This window comes from Rhinolophus sinicus, linkage group LG10 (assembly GCF_036562045.2).
Source record: "Rhinolophus sinicus isolate RSC01 linkage group LG10, ASM3656204v1, whole genome shotgun sequence".
In the NCBI taxonomy this organism is placed as follows: Eukaryota; Metazoa; Chordata; class Mammalia; order Chiroptera; family Rhinolophidae; genus Rhinolophus; species Rhinolophus sinicus.
Genome location: NC_133759.1, coordinates 19,007,025 through 19,035,022, shown reverse-complemented (window position 1 = coordinate 19,035,022; position 27,998 = coordinate 19,007,025). Strand labels below are relative to the sequence as shown.

The 27,998-nt window shown below is 40.5% G+C and overlaps 1 protein-coding gene across 1 annotated transcript in view; it reads left to right on the top strand.

The window, feature by feature from the left end:
• Positions 1-27,998, top strand: part of TGFBR2 (transforming growth factor beta receptor 2) — an 83,290-nt gene that overhangs the window by 38,161 nt on the left and 17,131 nt on the right. Inside the window, exons 3-4 of the mRNA XM_019745289.2 lie at positions 1,316-1,506; positions 26,401-27,200. Coding sequence (XP_019600848.2) covers positions 1,316-1,506; positions 26,401-27,200 — 991 coding nt within the window. The remainder of the gene's footprint in view (positions 1-1,315; positions 1,507-26,400; positions 27,201-27,998) is intronic.

Below are 27,998 nucleotides of genomic sequence, written 5' to 3'. Positions count from 1 at the left end.
ACTCTTACTTGTTGACACACTCCTTAATTGTCCTTGAATTCAGCACTAAAGGGTGGAATTGGTCAAGTTGCTCCTTCCCTGGGTGTGGGCACCTGGAAAGCTGTATCTTAGCTGCTTCTTGCTTCCAGCCTGCCTCCCATTCTCCTTGCTGTGAACAGCAACCTTGTGTGTTAGAACACATGTGTATTCCTATGTATGCATTCAAGAATCCTTCCCAGGGAAGATTGCATGTGCAGACTGGACCTATCAAGTCATTTAAAGCCTGGTCAGCCACTCCCTAGACACCCCCTGCTGCTGTAGAGAATACCCTTCAAGACAACAGACATTTTGCATCCACAAAGGACAGAGTTGGGAGGAAGGATGTCAGACCCACCTTGGCATTGGACCCAAACATCCAAGATGGCACGTTTATGAGGGGAGCAGAGGGAAGCAGAGAAATAATGCACTTTCCAAGGATGCCAGAGTTTGACTTTGGCTTTTGCAATTATAATAGCGGGCATTAATCATGTCATTTTTAGACGTAATGTACACATACGGCCAAGTGAGCCTTTCCTAGGCCCTAAGTAAAATGCCGTGTGAAAGATTCACTGAGCCCTTAGCCGAGTCAGGCTCCAAATGATTCCAAGAAGAAATTAATTTCTGACAGCATAAAACATTTCACTGAACTGTAAATGAAGAACACCTTGCAGTTCTTTCCCATATGTTTTAATGTTTCCCCCACTCTTTTGTTCCTTTCTGTAATTCTGGAAATTGCAATTCTTTATCTAGGAAGTATCTTGTTTTCTCAGAACAGCTAGCTGCTGACATGGAATATGCCCTCACACACAGTGCCCTGGGGCCCAGCTGACAACAAAAGAGGAACTGCAGTATTTTCCCAGGCATGCTCTTTGACGACAGGTTAGCTAGACATGACCCTGGTTCTGCCAAATAAACTTGGGCTGCAAGGTGAGCCTGGAGGTTTAACATCATCCTGAGGACCCAGCAATTTTGTTTTCTTGTGCCTTCCCCTTTAATGATTGAATTAAGACTTAATGTGTAAAAGGACCGACAGGTTAGCCCCCAAGGAAAGCTCTCATGTTTATAATCCTAAGTGGGCTCTGAAAATAAGCCAAGGAAAAACTGAAGTGAGTAGAAAAAGCACAGGAGATTATGGGACAACCTGTTAATACTGGAAAACAAGAACCAGCTGCCATTGTTAGAAACAACTTCATGAAGGAAATACATTCCAGATTGCTTTTCTGTCCAGAAACCATATCCATCCACTCTCTTTTTCTTTCCCCGCCCCGCCCCTCCACCATGAACCTCTGCACCCAAGGAGAAAGAATGATGAGAACATTACACTCGAGACGGTTTGCCATGACCCCAAGCTTGTCTACCATGGATTTGTCCTTGACGATGCTGCTTCTACAAAGTGTATTATGAAGGAAAAAAAAGTGGACGGCGAGACTTTCTTTATGTGTTCCTGCAGCACGGATGAATGCAATGACATCATCATCTTCTCCGAAGGTAAGTCTTTTTCTCCTGATGGTCTGCAGCCCGACCTCCTCCGTGCTGATCTCTTGTATCCCCGGGCTGAGTCTCAAGCACTGTACTTCCTTCTGTGTCTGATGCTGCAGAGTGAGCTGATGTGCTGTGGATTAGCAACCCAGTCACTTGCTGGAAAGCAGTACTTGCTGAGGAATAGGGTTGGTTCTGTCTTTATCCAATCTGGCTCGTAGGCCCACATTATGATTTGTCTTTGACAAAGAGTGTCTTTCACTTAGAGCAGTGGTTCTCAAAGTGTGGTCCCTGGAAAAGCAGGAGCAGCAGTAGCAGCACCTGAGAACTTGTTAGAAATGCAGATTCGGGGGCCTCACCGCAGACCCACTGAATCAGAAACTGTGGGTGCTGGGCCCAGCAATCTGTGTTTTAACAAACCTTCCAGATGATTCGGATGCAGCTACACTTTGAAAACTATTGGTCTAGAGATTAGAGGAGGCTATTTGATACAAGAGGGGCACTTGCTTTGAATGAACTCGAGTGGTTTTGTGTACATATTCCTAGGATTTGTCTAAAGGGCACTTATTATCTGTCCCACTTGAGAGGAGAACTGAAATGTAAAAAGGAAAATAAGGAGCCCAGGTTTACTCATGGAGACAGGGGAAAACTGTATTAGATACTGACGTTTCTCTTTGAAGTTCAGCATTCCCTCAGCTTGAAAGAAGGGCACAAACTGGTCCCTCAATTAAAAAAAAACAAACTCAATAATTTTGAATTACAAAAGCAGATCTTCCTTATCAAAATTTCAAACGATGTGTAAAATTTTCAAAATGGAAGTACATTAACCTCATCACCTCACTCCCAACCCAACAGATAATCAATATTGAGTGTTTGTTGGATACACATGTCTCATTCATTCATATAATCCCACCTTCCTTCTCTCTTTCCTTACTCCTCCCTCTCTCCCTCTTTCTTTCCCTGCCTTCCTCCACCCATGCATCTTCCATCTCTCCCTCTGTCCATCCATCTATCCACTCATCCATCTTTCAGTACAAGTAGGTGATCTGACTATAAATATTTGGTGATATTTTTTTTTTTCACCCAACCACTTTTACTTCTCCTTCTAAATAAGTCAATACATACAGATATATACTCCACACCTTTTAGTTGTCGAGAATTCCATGATATGGATTATCTCCTATCATTAATTGAACCATTCCTCCATATGGTGGATTATTTAGGGGTCTTCAGTTTTTCAATTAATGCCACATTGAATATCCTACACATGTGCTATTAATATTCTGCAAGATAGATTTCTAGAGGTGAAGTTTCTGGATCAAAGTTATGAATATTTTAAATATGGGCACCACTATTAAATTGTTCGACTTCCAAAAAACGATATCTGAGCATATGGATTTCCATGTGCCTTCTCCAACACTGAAGATTATAAGCCTTTTAATCCTGCCAGTCTGATAGTAAAAATAATATTCTCTTGGTTTTAGGAATGTAAGTTCAGAGTGTGAAACAGTTATTTTAACCCAAAATAGGTCTGATTCAATAAACATTCCTTTTGGAACACAAGTGCTGCATCTGCCCTCTCTCCCTGTATGTGTCCCATCTATGGGAAATGATGTGTTTCCTCCATTGTCTGTGGTGCTCAGCAGTACTGCAAACCCACCTTCTTCTCTCTCTGTGTCCTTCACCTACTGCCCGTTTCCCTCTCTTCCTGTCCAACTTCCCACCTCTGCCAACTTCTCAGTACATGAAGGTAGGCATGTATATCTTTTCAGTGCAACACTTTCCAAAATCTCTCCTTCTTCCTAGTTTCTCGTCCTAGAAACACTCCATTTATCTCAGTTTACTTATATAATTTGAGTTAGAAGGGCAGATATAACGAGATTAAATCACACTAAAGCTTAATACCTGATATTTGAATTAACATGTCAACTTTCTCCAAGCAGTTCACTTTCTTAAAAAAGGCCCAAGCTAAGCTGAAGGAATTAGTCTTTAATTAGACATTTTACTATCACCTATGAAACTTTTCTCTCGTTTTGCATACTGGCTTGTCCACAATTGAAAAGTTTATTTTATCCAAAAGGTACAAAATTTGAAAATGACTTGAAGTTGGATGGATACACACACACACACAAAAAAAAACCAACAACGATAAGCTTTTAAGATTAATGACTTCAGTTTTCAATGTATTTCAACTCAGGTGATAATCATGGGCCCACATTCATACATTTTCCCTCTTATTCATTATCAGACTATTTCTTTCTATATGAGGTGAGATAATCACCCTAAAGATCATTTCTCATTGTACAACCCAGGAAATCCAGTACACTGATGACTCAGATGTCTGGGTGATTTCAGCATCTTTTAAAATGTTCCAGGGTTGTTTGCATTTAATCTTCTAAAATGTTCTACAGGACGTTTCCTTTGCTTTTTAAGCATCTCTCTTCTCTGAAAAGAGATTATTTCCCCCCACCTAAAACAGCAGATACCAGAGCAACACTTTAAGTTCTATTTCTCCACTTATTGCCACCACCTCTTCTTTATACTAAGGAATGAAAACCCTTGAAGTAACTTTGATTTCTTCACTCCAAGTCAAACAAGATGGCGAACACCAAACCTCTGGAGTGTTTTACACTGTATTTCTATTAGTATAGTCCTCACATCTTGTTGCCAGATTCTGATCTGCCCACACAGTGGATGATAATTACTTACATCTTCTGGTTTTCTTAAAATATGGAAGGGAAAAAAGTTGAGCTACAGATTCTCTTTTTAAATGTAGCTCTTAATTTTCAGTGCTATTATGAATGATAGGTCACATTCAGAGAGACTGTACCGTTGCTATGTACAGTATACAGACCTTTTCCAAGGCGTGGCCTCATTTAAACTCACAGCTACCCCACAAGTAGGCACTGGCAGAACCCTCATCTGATGGGTGAGCAAACCAAACTCAGGGAAGATGAACACTTTCTCCAGAATCACATGACTAATCGGTGGCATAGTTAGGATTTATAATGGGCTGTGTATGAACTAAAAAAATCTGTAAGGGCTTCCCTTTCTTCCTCCCTTCTCCCCTTCTTCTCTTTTTATTTCCTTCTTTCTCCTCCTCTCGTTCTATCTCTCTGTATCTAAACAGATAATAGATACATATATTTTAAAAATTCAAATGCTACAAAATAGGTACAGTGAAAAGAAAGTCTCCCTTTTAATTTGTCCCCTAATCTCCGTGTCCATTGTTAACAGTTGGTCATCCATTCTTCCAGAGAGATTGTTCTGCATAGAATTTTGCATGGGAATCCTAAATTTGGTCAAACACACAATTGAAATTTTTAAAAAGTCAGATTCATTGATGTGTAATTTATATAAAATAAAAAAACACCCTTTTCAACTCTATGGTTTGCTGAATTGTGACAAATGTGTACAACTCTCTGACTGCTCTGACAATCAAGATACAGAATGTTTTCGTGACTCCCAGTAAGTTCCCTCATGCCTTTCTGCAGTCATATTGGAATTTTTATTCACATTTTAAACAATTTGGTGGCTTTCTTCTTTGTGGTTTTGATGTTAGTTAACCAATGCCATGACCTCAGTCCTCTGAAGAATGGATACATGGGGTGCCCCCAGCCTCAGACAATAAAATGCTGCTGTTTTCCTTTGTTTCTGGAGGTATGAAGCTTATTCTAAAAACCAACCAAACAAACAAAACCAAATGCCAGCTCTGTATCACTTAGCTCACATTTTCTCTCCCACTCCATGGCACTTGTCTCTGTGCCATGCAGTGAGGGATCCTGAAGCCTGGATGATGTTTTGAGGGGAGAATGGACCTCTGTACAAACCCCCGTTTTCCCATTTCAGGCTCCGGGAGGTCAGCGTGTATAATGGCTTTTATGCCTATTGTCCTGTTCCTCTCCTCAAAGCACTTTTATTTTGTGTACATGAGAAATACACAAGAAATGCATTGAAGATACATTGAGGTAATCCTCTTCATGTCCCACAAAGTAATTAGATCACTATTTCCAGCTGATGCTGGAGGAAAAACAGCAACACAAAAGTGACTTGCCTTCAATTACTCAGCTCGTCAGTGGTTGAGCTGGGCTACAGCTCAGGTCTCCAGACTTTTGCCAAGGTCTTAGTTCCCTAGTACAAGGCATTCCAAGGGGCATCAGGGACTGCGCTGAGAAACTGAGGGGGAAGGGATCGAGTCAATTGTCCTCTACCTGCTGTGTATACTGAGCTTCAGTAGAAGATAAGGACTACAGGAAGCTTGCTGGCTTTCATAAGTTTGAAAATTGCTCTAGAACAAAGGAGTTAAAGACACCTTGTGTCTTTCTTGTTGAACTAAGTATTGCCCCTTACCCATGAAACCCCCCCAGTGGGGCCGTGTCCTGTGCCTGGTGACTCTCCAGCTTCCCTGAAGTGGCCAAGTGTAGGTGAGAGTAGAGGACCAACTAGAATGAGGCTGAGGTCTGCTTTTCACAGCTGTGCTCCAACAGTTATGTCTTTGGTCCTGTCTCGGAAGACTCCCTCTTGCCAAAAGATATTGTGTAGACTTCTAAGGAAGTCAGCGTCTACCTACCCCTGAACTCACTAAGACGTAAGATTCCAGTTAGATGGTGTTTGCCTTCATTATTGTTGACGGCCTGGTGACAGCTGTGAGTCAGGTAAGACCTATCAGCCTCCAGGACGGAAGTGAGGGTAGGATGTAGGAGGAAAGAATCTGGAGCTCATAGGTGCCCGATTTACTTGCCAATGACATGTCCACTTTAGAAGACATTATGTGGCTATTGATCTCCTACTGAATCATTAAGAATCCGACACAACGACTCAGTTTTATTCATTTCATAAATGGTTTCCAAGAGCAGCAAAGACACTGCATTTGCAGACCACTGGGCAAGGAGATGATGTCTGCTATTTTAGGTAAGAGAGAAATGGTCTCTGGAATAATTAACACTGGGAGCCCCAAGTGAGTTTCCTGGATTTAAGGCCTCTTCTACCCCTTACTAGCACTGCCAGCTTGGACCAGTTACCTGGTACCTCCATGCTTCAGCCTCCTTGTCTATGAAATGGAAACTAAAGGAAGAAGGGGGTTGTTGTGATGGAAGGACTGACCAGATTCATACATGCAGAGTCTTTACAATCGTGCCTGGCACAGCATAAGGAGTCACTGTCTGTTAGCTGTTACTACTACTTGGGCTTTTTCTGTAGGGTTTAGGACTTTTGCTTCTCTTCAGACATGAAGCCAGGATGGTTCAGCCCTTAGGTGTGTTCCAGCGTTGAGGTTTTGTGGCTGGGTTTTGACCACAGCATGCCAGCACAGCAGACACCTCCAGGCATTGCACCCCAAGAGTTTTAGAGGGGCTTGTTTTGCTTTAATCTGTGCCTCATCCAGTTTCTCTTTTTCTCTACACGCCTTCCTTCCCAGAGGAAGGGTGAGCATGCTGAGTCTCCGATTTCTAATCAAAGCTAACCACATCCCTTGTCATCCTTGGATAATATTATAAATTAGGCCCGTTGTTCCTGTTTTGACTCAGAACCACAATAGGAGGTAGCTAAGTAAAACTGGAACGACTCACAAGGGCCTTTCAGATCAGTGATGAGGGTCATCCCAGCTCTGTACTTGCCAAAGGGATTCACTCCCTCTTCTGTCTTTTAGAGAAAGCTTGCTTTGGGCCTGGTGGCCTTCTCATTGAATGCCTGTGCCCCTGTGGACCACCTAGGCTAGTCATGGTCCCATCACCTGGGATGGTTGTGGGGATGGAAGAGGAGGATGGTGGCAGTGCCCTGCGCAGTACGTGGCTGGCACACAGTAGTATCTCCTTTTTTCCTCTTTGTCCCCTTGGTAAGAACACTAAGCCAAGGAGCACATTTCTTCCAAATGGTGAAAACCTTTGCTATTCCAAGTGTTGGCAGACCAGACAAGCTCACCAGGGAGCTTGTTAGAAGTGCAGAAACTTGGGGCCCTCCTGGACCTATTGCATCAGCATCTGGGCTGTAACAGTGTCCTTGGTGATTTGTCTGCACACTGAAGTGTGGAAAGCACTGGTGTGAACTCCCCCAGCTAGGGACAGAACCAGAGAAGGGTCTTGTTAACTTCTTGCTGGTAACATGCTGAGCTAATCAGCTCAAGAGGAATAAATGTGATCTTAAACCTGGTCATTTGGAAATGAGCTAAATATACTTTACTCACTCAGTCCATTCATATAACAGGACTCCCCGGTGAAATGTGGGTGTTTTTCAATGGCAGTAGTGAAGTTCATTTTTTATATACTCCAAACTGTGCTAACATGGGTCTGGATGGAGAGAAGAGGATCAGGCACCTTTTCGGGAACATTTCTTTGTTTTTTCCATGATAATGTCATTTTAGTTTATCAGTGGGATTGTCCTCTAATATTGCTCAAAGCGAGAAGACATTTAGGAATGTTATTGAGATGCATTTTAGATGATGTACTGAATTGGATCTACGAGAGTTGCTTGGTAGCCCCGGGGAGCCCTAGACAAGTAGTAGAGTGGCACTGAAAAGCATTTGCCTGAATCCATTTGTTTCTCAGTCATCTGCTGGAGGTGGGCACAAGGAAAGCAAGAAGGTGATACGTGGGAGACTAACGGAGGCATGCTTCTGGCCCACTGCCAGCTCCCAGGGGACTGGAATCCTGGCCATCCTAGTTTTCCTCCTGATTTAGAACTAACTACTTATTCTGGAAACTGAGAGGCACCATGGCCACACAGGAAAGGGAATTAGCACGAAACTCAAGTCCTGGACTTTGTAAAGTTTGGTTTCAAGGCCAGAGGCCCACTCCACTTCCTTAAGTGAAGTGCAGGCAAGCTGGCACCATGCCCAAGGCCCAGACTGGGGGAATTCATAGGACAAGAGTAGCAATGATCACTGCCCTGGGTTGAAAGCCTGCAATGGATCGGCTCATCTATGCTAACTGCTTTCAGTGTGTTGTCTTGTTTTCTAGAGTCATAACTTTTTTTGGTGGGGGGGTGGTGGGCATTATGTTTTTTGCATTTTTCAGCTTTCTTGAGCTATAAGTGGCAAAAAAAAAAATTATAGGATATTTAAAGTGTACCTCATGGTGATATGATATACATATACATTGTGAAAGGAGTTCTGCCATCTAGGAAATTAACAGCTCTATCACCTCACATATTTTGTGTGTGTGTGTGTGTGTGTGTGTGTGTGTGTGTGTGTGTGAACATTTAATTTCTACTGTTAGTAAATTTTAATTATACAATACAGGGTTATCAACTATAGTCACCATGTTTTACATTAAATCCTCAGAGCTTATTCGTCTTCTGGCTGAAAGTCTGTGTCCTTTTACCAACCTCTCCCTATTTCCTCCACCCTCCCAGCCCATGGCAACTACCATTCTACTCTGTCTCTGGAAGTTTGACTAATTTTTTAGATTCCACATATAAATTATCCCATGTAGTATTTGTCTTTCTCTGTCTGGCCTAGTTCACTTAGCATAATGCCCTCAAGATCCATCCATGTTGTTGGAAATGTCAGGATTTCCTTCTTCCTCGTGGCTGAATAATATTCCATTATATATGTATACATATACCACAGCTTCTTATCCATCTATCCGGTGGTTAGCACTGAGGTTGTTTCCATGTCTTGGCTATTGTGGATACTGCTGCAGTGAATACGGAGGGCTCACTGAACACGGGGACATCTCTTCAAGATCCTGTTTTCATGTCTTTTGAATATATACCCAGAAAAGGAATTGCTGGATCATATGGTAGTCCTATTTTTTAATATTTTGATGAAGCTCCGTACTGTTTTCCATTGTAGCTGAACCAATTTACATTTGTACCAACAGTAGAAATGGGGTTCCCTTTTTCCCACATCCTCACCAACACTTGTTTTCCCTTGTCTTGTGGGAGTCTATAACCTTTTTATGTTGAAATGAAATCCATGAAATTAGCTCGTCCAAACTTTTCATTTTACTGACAAAGCAGTGGGTGTCCAGGGAGTGACCTGAATTTCCCAAGATCTAACATCAGGTTCTCCACCTTTTGTCCACAGAAGAGTCAGAGAATCTTGTCTCCTTTTCAGGGAATATCCTTACCCTGCTTTGCTCAGGTCCGGGTGGGGGTGTGTGCTCTTTATCAGCCTTACACCCATGGAAGGCTGCGCACCTCACATAAGAGGCCACCTGCTCTGTGCACACATGGCTGTCACTGAATGGCCCCTCTGCCCCACCATTCCCCAAGTCCTCGGCGAGGGGTACATTCCCCAGGCTTGCACTATTCATGTATTTGTGAGAAATGATGTTCCTAAATGATGGCCAGCTATTGGTCCTCATCTTTGGAGAGGATCACAGTCTCCCCAGGACAATTATCTGGGTTCCGATCCCAACTACGCCATTTATAAGCCATTTGTCTTTGGGTGAACTAATTCACCTTAGTTTTCTCCTCTGAAAAATGTGGATGGAACTAGTACTCACTTTGAATAGGACTTTGGCGAACATAAGTGAGTTTATTCATGTAGGGAACTTAGAGTAGTACTTGGCACAGAGCAAGTATTCAGTACATTTTGGCTGTAAATTGTTACTGTTTTTCCCCTAAATTCAAGTATCTTATGTGGGATTTGGCCAGGTGAGTGAGGAGCTATGTACCAATGTCATGTTGTATTCTCCGTCCTGAAAATGCCTTCAACTGTATTGTGTGTAGGTTGCATCTGCCATAAGCAACATTCTTCCATTTGTCTTGATTCCAGCTCCCACTTTTACTTTTCTTTTGTCTTTCTTCATTGCTATATCTATCTGTAGGTTGCATGACATTTTTTCTTTCTTCTTCCTTTTTTTTTTGTTTTTTTACAGGATGGAACTATCAGTAAATACATCAATTATATCTAGGTAGCTCAGAAACTAGGACTCTAGAAACCACTCTGACTCAGAGTTCAACCCATGTGGTGAAATGGAGAAGCAGACCATCAGATGTCGGCTGTCACCCAATGTGTGTTCATTGGTGACCTGCCAGCTGTGTGCAGGCTTTCATAGTTCACATGTTCTCTGACTGGAGAAGTTAAGGAAGGGAGACGTGGACTCCTAGTAGCCAGAGTTTCATTCCTTCCTCTCTCATTGTTGTAGAATTTCTTTTAAATGAAAACAGCCTCTTTGGTTTGCAAGCCTAACTCTGGCAGGAAGACAAATTATTTTTTTACAGTATCAGACACATGGTTTCCTGTCTGTGTTTAACTTGCTAGCAGAACATCTCAGCCAGCTGGTTCCCCCTGCAACTACTGTGACCTTAACCACGTCGCCTCCTGCCATCGAGCAAGCCCACTCTGTGTGTTGATCACATGCCTGGTACACTTTATTGACTCTTCCTTGGTTTCTGAGTCAAGGAAGACTTGGAATTACTCTTCTCTTTCTCTCAAATCTTGTTTTGTGTTTGTTCTGCTCCAGCATCAGGGAGCTAGCTGGCTTCTTGAGGGAAACTCCTGGTTCTCGCAGGTAAGAAAAGAGAAGCATAAATGGTGCTTTGACAGGTCCGGGAGTTCTGGCTGTGCTGCTATTGGGCCGTGTGCTCGCTACTCAAAATAGCTGTCTCACCAGCTGTGCATTTTTATTTGGAGAGAAACAAACCAGTTTTACTTTCTGGTCTAAATGCAGAAGAAGAAAAAAATAAGTGTGGAAATATGGCGGAGAAAAGTTGTGAGAAGAGGAAAAAAAAAGGTTATGGATTAAAGTCAGTAGTGTCATTCCTGGGAAGACAAATCAGTTATTTGAGGTGATGACTCACGGTGAAGGAGCCTTTGGTTGTGAATGAGTTAGGTTAGAAAGCATCCTCTGAATCCATGACCACGGCCTGTGTCTCGCCAAGGAAATAATAAAGATTGTACATGCCAGCGGGCATTGTGATGCAGTAAGTGAAACTCAGAATGTACTTGTAGTGACATCGGACAGAGAAACTGGCTTCTGTAGATTTTTATTTTTTAAGCCACAAAGTAAACAAAGGTACTCTGAGGCCAGATGTGGTTGCCGGTTGTGAATATTTCTGCTTTGGAAGCTCATTCTGATATGAATCACAGCAGAGTGGAATCCACTAAGGACACAGCCCGTCTCGAATCCCATCCACTGGTTCTGAGTGACCAATAAAACAGTTGGTGTTGCTACAAGGCTTTGGTCATATGTCCTCAGTCTCCCTTCTCTCCCACAGCCACCTCCTTATGTTCTATAAACAAACACACAGATGGGTGATGGCGAAAGGGTCGAGGGAGACTCTTTTTGCTACTTTACAAGAATTGCAGTGTCCCACCAGTGGAAAAACACCAGGAAGCTAGCTAACCACCATGAAATTGACTTTCATTTCCTCTCATACTAAACTTCAGAGGCTGTGTTTACCACCAGTTGGACATCTGGCTGACTTGCTTTTGAAAAACCTTTTCTGGTCCTCCGATCACGCCTGCATGTTGCTAATTATGCAAAATGTCAATTTTACCAGCAATAATTATGCCTATTAAAAAACATATTAACTTTTAAAGAAACAATTAATATTTGCTTTTCTACTTTTGAAAAAATATATATATACCTCATGTTGCCTCATTAGGATATAGCTAGTTCCAATGTCAAGAACAACTGATCCTAAATTTAGTCATTAAAATTCTTTCCATCCCTTTTATGTCCAGGTCCCATCCTATTTAAAATACCTATTTCTCCTGTCAGGCTGAAGTAGTTGGTCTCTGCCTTGACCACACATTGGAAACACCTGATAAGCTTTAAAAACTACTCATTAACTGGGTCTTAGCCCTGTAGTTTTGGACTTAATTGGTCTGGGGCCTTGTATCAGGATTAAAATAAAAACAAAAACAAAAAACAACTCCCCAACATATTCTATTCAGCAGCCAATGTTGGGATCCATTGGACTCAAGACATATTTTTTTCTGCCACATCTTTTCTTATATTTTTCATCATTTCCCCCATGTCACTTGGAAAAGGATAATAACAATTAGAAAATAGCAACTGCTGCAGCAAGTAGCCAAAATTCAGCCTTCTAGGTTACAGGAGGAGAAAAGAAGCAGACAAAACACCTATATTACCACAGTCCTGAGAATAATACGCTTCTTTACTGTGGGATATTACTGTGCTTTCCACAGTTTGCAAACAATTACTTCAGAACGAGGCCAAGAGCCTCACTGGGCAGAGGTATGTGAGATTTTAGAACTGATGAAATTGTACGGTAAGTGACTGAAAGGTTGGAGGGCAAGCTCTGGGTGCCATTGCCTTGGCAAAGACAAGGCAGGGAGGGGGAAACCGTGTGCATCGTCGCAGGAGGTGAAGACGCGCAGGTGGGAGGGAACTGCAGAAGCTGGGCTTCACCTGGAAAGGCAGGGGAGATGTGAGGATGTGTGTTGGTGACCTGACAGGTAATGATACTGTGAGTCATCAGTGTGCTTTGCTAAAGCTGCCTAGTCTCCCCGTTGGAGAAGATGCTGAAATACCTTAAGAACTATATCTCTGCTTTCTGATTTCCTGAGCACACGAAGGGCCCCTGCACAGCGTAGAAGATGTAATCCAGGCAGACAGGCAGCCAGAAAAAGAATTGAAGAATCAGGGCAGGTCGGGGAGCCTACCAAAACCCAAACTTAATGGTCTGCTGAGATGATAACATGGAGAAGAAAATGAAAACATTCCAGCTCTAAAGAACATACATCAATCAGGCAGAGGGGTTATGTATGGGAGAAACAGATATTCATAGGACATGTCGTTGCTTCTTGGGTCAATTCCGGCCCGTTGTAGCCTCTCCAGTAATGTCTGTTGCCCTCCTCCTCAAGCCACAGCCACAGAAGCAGCAAGACTCTGTATTCCAAGGAGGAACATGGAGGAGGATGAGCAAGTGGAAAGAATGCCTAACACAGCAAAGGCAGAATCAGGGTTTTAATTGCCTGGAATGACCAGCAATATGAAACACAGATAGGTTCAAACGATCAATGGCAGAGGGGCAGCTCATCAAAAAGCTGACCAGGCACATGTTCATGATAAAGACCCAGGGGTTCACAGGTGAGTTGAGGTCATTCTGAAATTGGAGTGACCTGGCTGTGACAATCAAAACACAACAACAGAACAAACAAAACAAACCAGCCGCAGTCATCTTACACTGCACTCCTTAGAAGGGGTGGTGAGAGTTCCACTATACTCTGCTTGCAGAGATGACATCTCAGGTATTGTAGCTGGATCTAGTGAAATGTGTCACAGAAAATCTTGAATAGCAAGAATGATTTCAGAGAATAGATCAATTTATACTTAGAAAAGGACTTGGCATTTATTGGACACCTGCTATATGCTGGACTGGCAGATTTTAGGGTCCTACAAATATGTCAGACTTCAAAGTCTGATACATATGTCTTTTGAAGAGTGATTGATGGAAACAGGCATGTTCAACCTGAAAAAGAAATGATTTAGAGAAATGGGTCAAATGCCCACCAGGCGTGTAAGACCTCTCATCCTGCACAAAAAGGAATTGCTTTGTTGTCTTCTGTTTCAGAGAGCAGCATGAAAGCCAATAAGTGGACATACAGGAAGGCATGTGACTTAATACAAAGGATACATTTTTAAATATCCCAAATATTTAGAGTTTATCCTAATAGATATGCAGCTAAATTGATCATAGCATGATTTACAGAGGAGTTGGGTCCCACTGTTGTAACATTTCAGCCAGAGGTTTTATGTCTATCTCTCAAGAATATTCCAGAAGAGGTTGTCATACCAAATTAGACTACATGTGAGACCCTTTTGTTGGGGAGAGAAGTGAGAAGGAAATAATGTAAGGGAGACTGTGGGATGGGATGCAAGAGATGGGGAATAGTTTAGTCTTGAAATGTATAATTGGAATAAAACAAACACATGGACAGGAGGGTAGGCATCTTCCATCATTTTGGGAAAAAAAATATTGTCAAAGTCTGTCCAGAATGACAAACAGTAAGTACTGTCAATATGCTGGAAGTTAAATTAAATCCTGCATGTCCTTCTGTTGTTTAATTAAAATGACTTTTTATTGTTTTCCTGAACTTAATTGTTTGCTTTTTATTGAAATGATGGATGAGGAATCATATCTCATTCTACACTCCTCCAGCAGTTAATTTGACTAGAAAATTTTCATGGACCGTTTTCTCATTGGCTAGCACTGAATACAAACAATTGTGTGAGGGCTTTGCAAACAAGTCCACGATGAATTTTCTTTGTAAGAGGGAAATATCTCTAAGGCAGAGCACCAAGGGACTCATCTCATATTTGCTAAGGCTGTGTTTCTCACACTTTACTGTGTAAATTAATCACCTAGAAAACTTAGTAATATGTAGATTCTGATTCAGCAATTTAGGACAGGGCTGAGATTCTGCTTTACTAATAAGTTCCCAGGTAATGCCTGCTGACTCTACACTTTGAATAGCAGGGTGCCAAGAGATTCCTTCTGTACTATGCCACCACAATTTTTAAACATGGAGAAAATGGTGGTAAGATATTAGAACTCCCATGTTAGAAAGTATATATATAATATGGAGGCACGGGGTGTGTGCATGTGTGTGTGTGTGAGTGATGGGGCAAAGGAAAGCTGATAAGGATATGGAATGTAACAGAAGAAAGAGGCAATATGTTTTGCTCCTTACAAAATCCGTTATCTTTCTATGTAGGATCCCAGCATGCCTGTGACTCAGCAATGCTTCCTTTGCATGATGAGTGAACATACGCAGAACATATCCAGTAAATATGTAGAGGATATCAGTACCATTTGTTCACTTTCATCATTTTCTTTATTATAACTGGGTCCAACTTTACCAGACATATGGTTCAACTGAATTATGTCTTTGATAAGACAGTAGCATCCAAACCCAACAACCGAAGAGCACTTGCCTCATTTTCTCAGAACAGCCAGACCAACTACCTCCATAGCTTTCTGCCTTATTTTTGTTTTTTCACTTCAAACTCTTCAGTATATGTTGTCTTAACTTACTTCTGATGTGGCTGTGTTATTTCGCTTTTTAAGAAAGAATTCTGGAGCTCAGATAGTCACGGGGGAAAAGGTTTCTCCAAAAACAGCATTATAATACGACATATTACAAAAAGAGGCAAAGCAAATTGCAGTCAGGCCAAAGGCCACCCCTCTAGTGATATTTTAATGCGTCTTTACCAGATCAGGACTTTTTTTTTTTTTTTCTGGTTGGAAATCTGTGAAATATGTTGTTAGTGAAAACCATTTTTGTTAAGGTCTATCACAAAATAATACAAATATATTTATTGAATGCTTTCTATATTATAGATGTAATAATTTTAAGAGCTTGACAAACATTATCGCTTGTAAGCTCCACGACAACCCAGTGGGATTGCTTGTGGGTTGTCTTCCTTTTGCAGGTGAAGCTGAGACCCCAAATCTCACAGTAAGGAAACAGCAACGCCGGGTCCAAAATCAGATTCCCAGGTTCTTAAAATCCAAGTTATACTGCCTCCAAATATACAGAATGGTACCTGTAAGTTATTAAATCTCAGGATCTACTGTGATTATTCTTAGACCTTTCTATTGCCTGATGAAGTATTATTACTAGTTAAGAGTCTAGAGCTAGTATTTTTTTTCCTTTAAATTGTTAAAAAAAAAAAAAAAAAAAGACAACTTCTCAGTGTGTACTGAGAAAATCATGAAATTGGATCGCAGCTCAGTGTTGTGTCTGGAATATTGTGGTTTGGAGATGAAGTAACAAGAAAGATACTAGCACATCACTTAGATTGCAGAACACTTGAGAAGCCCCTTCCAATAGTAGCAAAGACTTCAGGATTTTAAATGTGGTCGCTGTTGCAGAATATCCTGCTAAATTGTTAAAGGGAAATAAAGTGACCTTCAATGCCAGGCGGCAAACACAGCATGGCAAAGAAAGGTGATTCCAAGATATATCTCAGGTCTCCTGACTTGGGATAAAAATTCCCAAATTAGCTGTTTTAACAAAATGTACTTTGTGTTAGTCTGTTTGGAAATAATCTTTTATTTGTTTTGATGGAAAGAGTACTTTTAATATTGTGAACCTCTTGTTCTTCCTGATACCTACCTAGATCATTCCCTAAATATAAATTATTTTGTCAGAAAAGAAGCCACCTGTCAGTGAATCTGTTTATACAGTAGATGAGTTAGCACAATGATATCTGAAGACCAAGAATCATTGAGATCAGGTATAAAGGACCAGGCAGATGACGCTGTAGATTTATAAAGCTTATTTATTTGATAAGGCCAATTCCTCCATTTTGTTTTACTGTGCTGGTTAGGATCTCCAACTCATGTTCAGAAGAAGTAACTATGGTTCAGTGTCCTTTTCCTGTTTTTAAAAGGAATGCCTCTAATATTGCCCATTAAAATAAGGTTTGCTGAAGATTGTTAATATATATATATATTCCTTATCAGGGTGGTTAGCTGTATTGTATACTTTCTCTGTGTCTACTGAATTGGTCATACAAATTTTCTCCTTTACATTATTAAATGTGATCAATGACAGTAGTTGTTTGTTTGTTTTTAGTGCTAAAATATACTTTCTTGGTCACTTGGTCTTGCTGTCTGTTTGTTTTATATCTATGAGATTTGGCTTGTTGCTCTTTTATTTAGAATGATGTTTTTACATCATCGTACATGAGTAAGATTGTTCTGTAGTTTTCTTTTGTCATGCTCCTTGTATCTGCTGTTCGTGGTACTGTTTTCATAGACTGAATTGCCATGGTACACTGTTCCTAGTCTCTGAAAGAGTTGGTGTGAAATTGAAATGAACTGTTCCTTGAAAGGTTGGCTGCTCTCAACTTCATCTGGGACTGGTCTGTGTTTGGTTTTTTGGGGGGAACACTGTTGCTTAAATGTATTGGGTTAATTTTCCCCCACTTTTTTTTTTTTAATTTCAGCTTTAAGAAGAGTTGAAAGAATGGTACAGTGAACTCTTTGTCTTTCTCAATATTTACTGTGTTAACCACATCCTCGTTTCTCTCTCTATGTGTGTGCGCATGCGCGTTTGTGTATTACACTCCACGTTCAAATTTCCCCAAAGCAATGGGGTTGCTGCTGTTGTTTAAATTCAGGATCCAGTCAAGGGCTACACATTGCACTTGGTTGTTTTGTCTCTTCACTGTGTTGCTTGTTTTTCATGGTATTGACTTTGAACAGGCCAGGCCATTTATTTTCTAGAGGCATTCTGGGATTGTCTGTTGGGTCCTGCTTTATCAGATTCTTTTTTTTTTTTTTTTTTTAACCGAGATATAATTGACACATAACATTAGTTTCAGGTGTTCAGCATAATAATTTGATATATGTATACGTTGCAAAATGAACACCACAGTTAAGTCTAGTTAATATCCATCACCACACATAGTTACAAATACTTTTTTCTTATGAGAACTTTAATATTTATTCTCTTAGCAACTTTCAAACATGCAATACAGTATTATTAACTATTTACACCATGTTGTACATTACATCTCCTGGACTTATTTTATAACTGGAAGTTTTCTCTTTCGACCACCTTCACCTGCTTGTGATCACGAATCTGTTCTCTATTTCTGAGTTTTTTGTGTGTTGTTTTTTTTTTGGATTCCACATGTAAGTGAGATCATAAGGTTTTAGTCTTTTTCTGTTTGACTTATTTCGCTTAGCATAATGCCCTCAAGTTACATCTATGTTGTTACAAACGGTAGGATTTCCATCTCTTTTTATGGCTGAAAAATATTCTATTGGGTATATATAGATATAGATATATACCACATTTTCTTTCCGCATTCATCCATTGGTGGACATAGGTTGTTTCCATGTCTTGGCTATTATTATAAATAATGCTTCAGTGAACATAGAGGTGCTTATAGCTCTTCAAGATAGTAATTTTGTTTTCTTTGCATTGATTAGATTCTGACTAAACGTTTTTGTAAGGATTCTACTGGTATTTTTATGGTAGGAAGATTTCAGGGGCAGTGACAATTCTACAAAAATCAAATTTGGAAGTGTATTCAGTCATATTAGTAACAAGAAAATTAATCGGACAGTAAAAGATAAAAAATTAAGAAGGTTATACTATAGGAAGATTTTTTAATTACTCATTTATTTTCTTTAATATTTGTAAGATTCTTCAAGTTTTGTAGTTTTTCTTGGGCCAGTTTTCGTAAGATACACATATATATTTTTAAGATTTTGACGATTCCTGTCTAAGTTTTCAGATTTATTAACAGAAATATTTATCTTGGGATTTTCTTATCCTGTGAATTTTTGCTGTGCAGATAATTATGTTCCCTCTGCACCTTTGTTCCATTATCACTCTCACAGAGGTTTACGTGTCGCATTAGTCATTATACATTACCAACTTGGGGTATTGTTGATTCTCCCTCTTATGTATTTGTTGTCTGTTTCACCAGTTTGAACTTTTATCTTTACTGTGTCTGTCCTGTTTGCTTTGGCTCCATACTCTTGTCCTTTTTCTGAATTGTCATGTTGAACCCTGTGTTGGCTGAATATCTTAATAGCTGCCATCAGCATCGTTCTTCAGTGACTCTCTACCACTCCAAATGACCCCAGCTCATTTCACGTATTTGTTTCCAGTTTCCATTTGTATGGCAACTATCATACATACCTAGCAGTGTGGCTACAAGGACTCAAAACAGACGATTATATAAAGCACACTGCATTAGTAGGCGCACCATAAATGCATGCTGCACTTTTTAATATTGTAATTAACATAATGGCTTGAGACAGGAAATTCTCCCTTCCCCCCAGCATAGCTCTCTTTAGCACAGTTTCTTTCTTTGCATCCCAGCCAGTTATGTGTATATCCTGTCACTTTAGCTGAACATGTTCACGTGTGAAAATCTTTGTGGTTAGAGGGTCACTGCCAACTTCGAAAGAATCTCTGTAGTTGTCATGTGTGCTCATAGTATACCAACACACCAAGGTACGCAGAACACGGTCATCCATAACCCTTTCTGTCACTCAGATAAATTAGTATCTTGGTAAATTTCCACACCAAACACCTTCATTGAGTGGAGGAGCCCATCTCTGATTCATCTATGTTGATTTGGTTTCGTCAAGACGTGATCTACAGAGGCTTTTTTTTTACTATGTTGGTCTTAATTTAGTGTTGTTTTTACTATATGGCTTTTTAAAAAATTGTGAATTGTAAAGGTTCAGTTTCAAGTTTCTTTTTGCAACTGGTGTCGGTTTGGGGCATAATAAAATAAAGGACGTGAAAGAGGCTGGGAGCAACCTGTTTTCAATGTCGTGTGTGTGTGTGTGTGTGTGTGTGTGTGTGTGTGTGTGTGATTAGGCAACTTGTTTACTTTTAAATCACTCCAGAGGAATGTATACCATGGAATTTCCTCTTGAGGTTTTCTGCCAGTTTGCGTTTGTTTTTATGGCATACTAACATTTATCTTTGCCATTTGTCTTTACAAAAATATTTATTTATCAGGACTGACATTTGCAAATGACTCCTTATTTGCAACTAAGTCTGGACTCTCTATGTGGGACACATTTGATTGGAAAGTTCCAGAATTATTAAATGGACCTCTGGGTTCATTGTGAGGAAGATAGCTTGGTGGTATGGAAAGAAGGAGCCACTCAGACCTGAGGGAAACGGGCCCCCTTCTTTCCCTTGCAGGAGTCATCATAGCTCTCGATTCCCCCTTTTCTTGCTTCCTTTCTCACTCTCTATCCATCTCCCTCTCCCAAAAGAGATGATGCTTATAAAGTGAAACGCTCAGTGCCTAGCTCAATAACGCACATGATGTGATAATTATCTTTATTATTGTTAAGGGAGTTCAAAGGAGGGCTTCCCATCATTTCCACTGAGATCTCCCTTCAGTGGAAAATGTGACAAAAGCTCTGACAGAATCCACAATTGCCCGTGGGGAACACAACATATCATGCCAGGAGGGTCTATCATTGGCACCAGTTTCCTCCCTTACTAACTTCCCCAAGGACCAGAGGACTCTCAAAATCTCTGCTCTACGCAATCCTGGCAAAGAAATGAGAGCTGGAGTGCCTTCGGTCTGCCAAGAGCTCTCCAATTTGTGCATGTGTGTGTGTGTGTGCCATGGACTTCTCGGAAGTCTGGTGAAGCCTGTGGGCCCCTTCTCAGAGTGATATTTTTAAGTGTATAAAATATAATACACAAAAGTTCAAAGAAAATGAATGACATTGAACTGCAATTATCAAATGTTTTAAAAATAAATTCATGGTATAGTATTATCTGCTTCTCTAGTAATATCTGCTTCTATAGTAATGTCTTAAATAATAAAATATAGCATCAGCTCCAAAAAATTGAAATGTCTAAGTGATGAGTATAAATGATACACCAAGACATCTGTAACAAATGTAATATGGCATGAAAATATCTGTGGTTTCTATTGGTGACAAAGTCATAGGTATGGCTAATACTAGGAAACGTTATATTTTAGCTAAAGATTACTGAAAATAAACAGATGTAAATTTTGTCCATCTGAATTCACAGAGCCCTGTATTCTATCCATGAAGCCCAGGCTAAGAGCTTCTGCTATTGTTGTACAGAACCTCATTTTTTAAGAACCTTGGAGAAATTCCCCTTATTCATAATGCCCCTCAGAACTATATCTAGCTCAATGTTCCATAACAAGGGCATGTAATATGAATGTCAGGTCTTAAGCACTAATTATTTATGCATCCAAGAAACAACTCATGGAAGGTTCTAATAATCAAAATTATATCTTGATCCCCCTATATATTCTAGTCCCGGGGATAGGCTCTGAGGAAAGAAAGATCAATAGTTTAGAGTTCTTCCTCATGTAAGACTTTTTCTTACCAGGCACGGGAAAGATACATATTTGTAAGGACACCCCTCAATGGTGGTTCTTAGTTAAGAACAAAGGAAATAGTCTGTGCACTCAGAATATGCCCCTCTAGACAAATTATCCAAGAATTGCGGGTATCACTTAAAGTATGGCCGTAAAATCAGTCCAGTCCCCAGTGGAGAACACCACTTGATAAAACTGAGAGGTTATATAAAGTCATTGCTAATTGGCTCTCACCAATGTCAAGTTTCAAGACAATATGGTATTGGGTTAAGAGCATGGGGTCTCACCAATCCAATAGAGCTATTTTCAAAGATCAACTTTAACATTGCCTGAGTTTATGATCTTGGGAAATTATTTAAACCATATGACCCTTAGGTTCTCCATCTATAAAATGGGGTTCATAATAATAACAGTTTCTACCTCATAGGGTTTTTTTCTGTTGGTTAAATATAAACATCGTATAAAACTCTTAGGATACAGCCAGGTTCATACTAAGAATCTGATTTACGAGTTTCTGTGTAATTGGGGGCTGGCGAAAGAAATACTTCCTGCTGATCTCTGAGGAAAGGAGATGCTAGCTTTTACCTACACCTATAGCGGTTGGTTTTTCTAGTAGCAACCAAACGGTTAATGCTGTGAGAGGGTGTGGGTGGTTCCTTTTTAGATAAAGCCATATCCCAAAGCTTCCTTTCAGCCTCTTTGCTATTGTTCAGGTTTTTCACCACTTCTTTGAAGTTTCAAAATTGACAGATGTTATTCAATAATTCTCTCCCCACCAGATTTTTACATGTAGATTTTCAAAAAGAAAACACAGGAAATTTGAGGGGAAAGTAAAACCTTGGTTTCTGACATTGTAGGAGAGGATATTTTGGAGACTTCTTCAATCAATGCCCACATAAATTTCAGGGGATTTCTGTTTTTTGTGTTTCTCCTAGCCTAAAAATAGAACAGAATTCAGTAAGGAAGACTCTTTTCATATATGGCCAGGAATTATAAAATAAAATTATGAGTGAAATGAACAGTTCATTTGGACGTTTTATGCTCTTTAATGAATTGGAGACACAGCTAAGTAATTATGCAGTTAATATTTAAAACGTCCTAATTGTGTGGTTTCCTCATATGTGAAAGAGAATATCCACAGTGGATCAAAATTAAGTCTCTCCAAATTCTGCCAATGTATTATAGGTTATTAAGATAATACCTATAGAAGAGGGAGCAGCAAACTTTTTTTGTAAAGGGACAGGTAGTAAATATGTTACACTTTCTGGGCCAGATATGATCTCTGTTGCACGAACCTCTTAGTTTCTTCTTCTTTTTTTAAAAAAAGTATTTATTTTTATTGAGGTAACATTGGTTAATAACATTATTTGAATTTCAGGTGTACAACATTATAATTCGATGTCTTTATATTATATTGCATGCTCCCCACCAAAAGTCCAGTTTCCATCCATTACCATATATTTGACCCCCTCTACACATTTTGCCATCCCCTCACCTCCTTCCCCTCTGGTAACCGCTACTGCATTCTCTGCATCTATGTGTTTGTTTTTGATTCGTTTGTTTGTTACTTTTTTGTTTTATATTCCTCCTATGAATGAAATTATAGTTTTTGTCCTTTTCTGAGTTATTTTATTTAGCATAGTACCCTCTAGGTCCATCCCTGTTCTTGCATGTGGCAATATTTAATCTTTTCTGTGGCTGAATACTATTCCATTCTAGATGTATACCACATTTTCTTTATCCATTCATCCATCGATGGACACTTAGGTTATTTCCATATATTGGCTATTGTCAGTAACGCTTCAGTGAACATGGGGGGGGGGGCATATGTCTTTTTGAATTGGTATTTTCATATCTTTGGATAAATACCCAGAAGAGGAACTGCTGGGTCATGTGGTAGCTCGAATCTTAATTTTCTGAGGAACCTCCATACTGTTTGACATAGAGGCTACACCAATTTACAGTTCCAACAGTGCACAAGGGTTTCCTTTTCTCCACATCCTCACCAGCACTTGCTATCTCTTGTGTTTTTGATAATAGCCATTCTGACAGGTGTGAGGGGATCTCTCATTATGGTTTTGATTTGCATTTCCCTAATAATTAATTAAGTTTCTTCCTTAAAATAATAAATAATAAAGAAAAAGCTTTAAAAGTAAAAAACAAAACAAAAACAAAAAATAACAAACATTCTTAGCTCACAGAGCTGCACAAAAACAAGCCACAGGCCCTTGGGTTGTAGTTTGCCAGCCCCTGCAGTAGAACATAAGAAATGTGAGGGATATTGTCCCCCAGAAGTAATCATTCACTCAGCTTCTATAATACAACAAACACTTGCTGAGTATACCATAAAGTGTTCCATCCTGAGTCTGGTTTTGGGTATATTACGATGATCAAAGTAGATCTGGCCTTTACCCATGTAGAACACTTTGCCATGGGTGAAACATGCAATCAGAGAACCAAACCGACTTATGATTGTAAGACATCTTACGTAGTTACGGATAAGTAGGTACTTGAAGCAAACACACTTATTGGACGCTTCAGATAATAGAGATGGGGTTACTGGGAGAAAATGTTGTGTGCAGCTGTTGCACTTGAATGTTATGTCACCTGGCCCCTTAATTTTGCTCTTCAGGCTCATACTTTGCCAGACAACAGGGACAGTCCATACATCTTCACAAGAGCTTTCTTTTTTCTACAGTTCCCATCTTTTCTGTTATTGCTTTGTCCTACTGCCACTTCCATCCCTCATTCAACCTGTCCTTTGTCCCATTCAAGCCTTCCAGTGTGAGTAAGAACTCAGGTTTTCAAGAGTCAAATTATATCTATTTCCTATTCATTTTAATGCATTAATGTATCTTTCCTCAAAATAAGGATTGTTTTTCTCTTGGTTAGTGAAATTATGATGTTTTGGGATTATTTTTACAGTTTTTTTAGTGGTATCAGATAGATTTAAGACCTATGGTTTTCATCTAGACTATATAGTTAGTGGAAGTTGGCATTTCCACTAAGAGTTTACTGTAAGACTAGATTATGAATCATACCTAAAAACTCCAATTTGACATGGTACTAGCCTCATTTCTAACTATGCTTTGTTTGTCTTGTTCTTTTGTTGCTTTTGGTTTATATACCACATATCAGTGAAATCACATGGTTCTCTGCTTTTTCTGTCTGACTTATTTCGCTTAGCATCATACTTTCAAGATCCATCCATGTTGTCACAAATGTTCCTATATCATCTTTTCTTACTGCCGAATAGTATTCCATTGTATATATATATACCACAACTTCTTTATCCATTCATCTATCGAAGGACATTTTGGTTGTTTCCATGTCTTGGCCACTGTAAACAAAGCTGCAATGAACATTGGAGCACATGTGTCTTTATGGATAAATGTTTTCAGATTTTTGGGGTAGATAACCAGGAGAGGGATTGCTGGGTCATATGGTAATTCTATTCGTAATTTTTTGGGGCATTTCCACACTGCCTTCCACAGCGGCTGCACCACTAACTATGCTTTGTTAAAGTGATGGTATCAAATAAAATTTAGGTAATGGATTCCCTTCAAAGGATTATGGTTATCTCTATTACACCTGGACTGTATTCTCATCACTTTTTTTTTTCCCTCCTGAAATACCTACAGTAGGTGAAAACTGCCAAGTGAATAATTACAAATCCCTTTTGTGACATGATGCCTGGCTCCATACTACCTACTTAACCTTTTTCCTCCCAGTCCCTTGTGCAAAGCATCAGCTATTCTTACTTCTTAATTTAACATTCCTTTTGCCCATCATTGACTTTTTCCCATTCTTCATTGGCCAACTCAAAAGCAGTCCTTGCCTTCCCTGTTTCTCTCACTTTTTCCACTTTCCACCACTACATAGATTGCAGTACAACTTTAGCTCCCATCTCAGACTGACGTATATTGCTAGGCATTTGCATGCATGCCCTAACTCCTGCCAGCCCCATAGCAGGCACTCAGGAGTGCTATGTTTAATGAATGAATGTAGCATTTCATAAAGCCTGCTCATTAATGGGAACCTTTCAGGGAATATGAATGACATATAGAGCAATAGAATTCTGGCATTTTTGGCCAATGGAGGCAGCCTAGCACAAAGCTCTCACTGAACTGTCTTTCACTGTTCTCCTATCTACTGAACGATTTCATCCATGTCCTTCCCAAGAGGACAACCGTGTAACTAGCTCCAACCAAGGCTAGCACATGAATCAAAGTTTGATATACATGACATTCTAGTTAGATAGCTGGTGCTAAAGACTCCTCCATCAACCCACAGGGCCTGCTTCCGAGGTCCAGGCTGCATTTCTTTCTTTAACTCCTCTCACCTTCATAGTAATGTTCCCATGGTTGCTATTAAGTATTTCTGTTCTGTGAAACTACCAACTACATGCACCACTGGAAAGAGTAATACTGGGTGACTTATAAGGTAACTGACTTCCAAAGAGACCCTTTCCACAGATTCCTTTCCCCACCACCGATAGGCCCAGAGCTGAGCCTGGATGTTGGTCAGAACAGTACAAGCTGGAATTTACAAAAAGAGCAAAGACCGTGGCAGCACTGGCAATCTCTTTGTTTTTACCACATACCATATATACAATATTTTGGAGGCAGGAGTTGTCATTCTTTTTATATTCCCAAAGCCTTCTGCAATACCTTGGGTATAGTTAACACTAAGTAAATGCTTTGTCTGTGTATTCAGTACTTCTTGAAGACCTGATGTGTGCTAGGTGTTGTTTACAGTGGTGAAGAAGGAAGCATGGTCCCTGCCAACATGGTGTTTTCAGTGTGCTGGGGGTGGGGAAAGTAGATATAAAAACCACTAAGTAGAGTCATAGTTATTTAAAGTTGTGCTAAATTGTTACGCAGGGAAAATGTAGGGTGCTATGAGAATATGTAAAATAAACTATTTTCCAAGTTTTCCCAGATTTCTAGTAGAGCGTGACACTTAAGCTGATGTTTAAATGCATCCATCCCTGGGATAAAGATTCACGATATATTACTTACAAAAACTACACTAAGGTTAAAACGAGACACTTGAGGTAGGCGCCCCCTTTTCCACAGTGCATCCCTACTCAACCCTACTCCTTCTCTCCCCTGTTTTGTTTTCACATCAGACTATTCCACCAACAACCCTGACTTGTTGCTAGTCATATTCCAAGTGACAGGCATCAGCCTCCTACCACCCCTGGGCATCGCCATCGCCGTCATCATCACCTTCTACTGCTACCGTGTTCACCGGAAGCAGAAGCTGACTCCTTCCTGGGAGACCAGCAAGCCGCGGAAGCTCATGGAGTTCAGCGAGCAGCTTGCCATCATCCTGGAAGACGACCGCTCGGACATCAGCTCTACGTGCGCCAACAACATCAACCACAACACCGAGCTGCTGCCCATTGAGCTGGACACCCTGGTGGGGAAAGGTCGCTTCGCCGAGGTCTACAAGGCCAAGCTGAAGCAGAACACATCAGAGCAGTTCGAGACCGTGGCGGTGAAGATCTTCCCTTACGAGGAGTATGCCTCCTGGAAGATGGAGAAGGACATTTTCTCGGACATCAACCTGAAACATGAGAACATCCTCCAGTTCCTGACAGCGGAGGAGCGGAAGACGGAGCTGGGGAAGCAGTATTGGCTGATCACCGCTTTCCACGCCAAGGGCAACCTGCAGGAGTACCTCACGCGGCACGTCATCAGCTGGGAGGACCTCCGCAAGCTGGGCAGCTCCCTCGCGCGGGGCATTGCTCACCTGCACAGTGACCACACCCTGTGCGGGAGGCCCAAGATGCCCATCGTGCACAGGGACCTCAAGAGCTCCAATATCCTGGTCAAGAATGACTTGACCTGCTGCCTGTGTGACTTCGGGCTTTCCCTGCGTCTCGACCCGACTCTGTCTGTGGATGACTTGGCCAACAGTGGGCAGGTGAGTTACACCTGGATCCCCCTCACCTTGTCCCTGCCCCCCCTCCCCCTTGATCCCTATCTCCTGCATCTTGCCTCAAACAGTCCTACACTCTGGACACTTGCCTATGCCCCACTCTCTCCTGCCAGGGTGCCTTTGCTAATAAGCATTTGGTTTCTTCAAATCCTCCCCACTTCAGGACATTTTTCTCCTTGAACCAATCCTCATTTCTCTTCCATTGGCAAATTATGTTTCTTTGCTTCAAACAGTGTTAGTACTTTATCTGTTATTTTCCTCTCTTTATGGTTGCACTCAGCCCTTTTTTCTCTGGTAGTTATAGTGGTTATGGTTTTTCATTTTTATTTTTTTATTTTTTTACCATTCTAGAAAGCAATCTCCTTGAAGTCCAAATCCACATCCATTTGGTCCCATGTAGCACAATACCTTGAACAGTGAAAGTGACCAATGAGTATTTGTGTGAGTGATGGACTTGAGGGAATGAACAATTCCGCTTTTGAAGTATCTCACAGATTAAAATAGAAACCTTTTTAGCTAAGGAGATATTGGAAAGTGACTAGAAATTACCAAGACATCCTTTATGAATAACGGACCCCCATGTTTTCACATGCTGGAAGCTTAATTGTCGCGAGCACCAACATTTTCTCTAACCAGGTGCAGGAACGTGCTTCTGAAGCACTTAGTTACTGCTCAGTCAGCCCTCTGGGTCCCTGGCACAGGAAATCTTGAGGTAAACATGTTGAAACACGAACTGATTATTGTGCCAGGATAATGAGTCATGCAATGACCTATTAAAAAGAA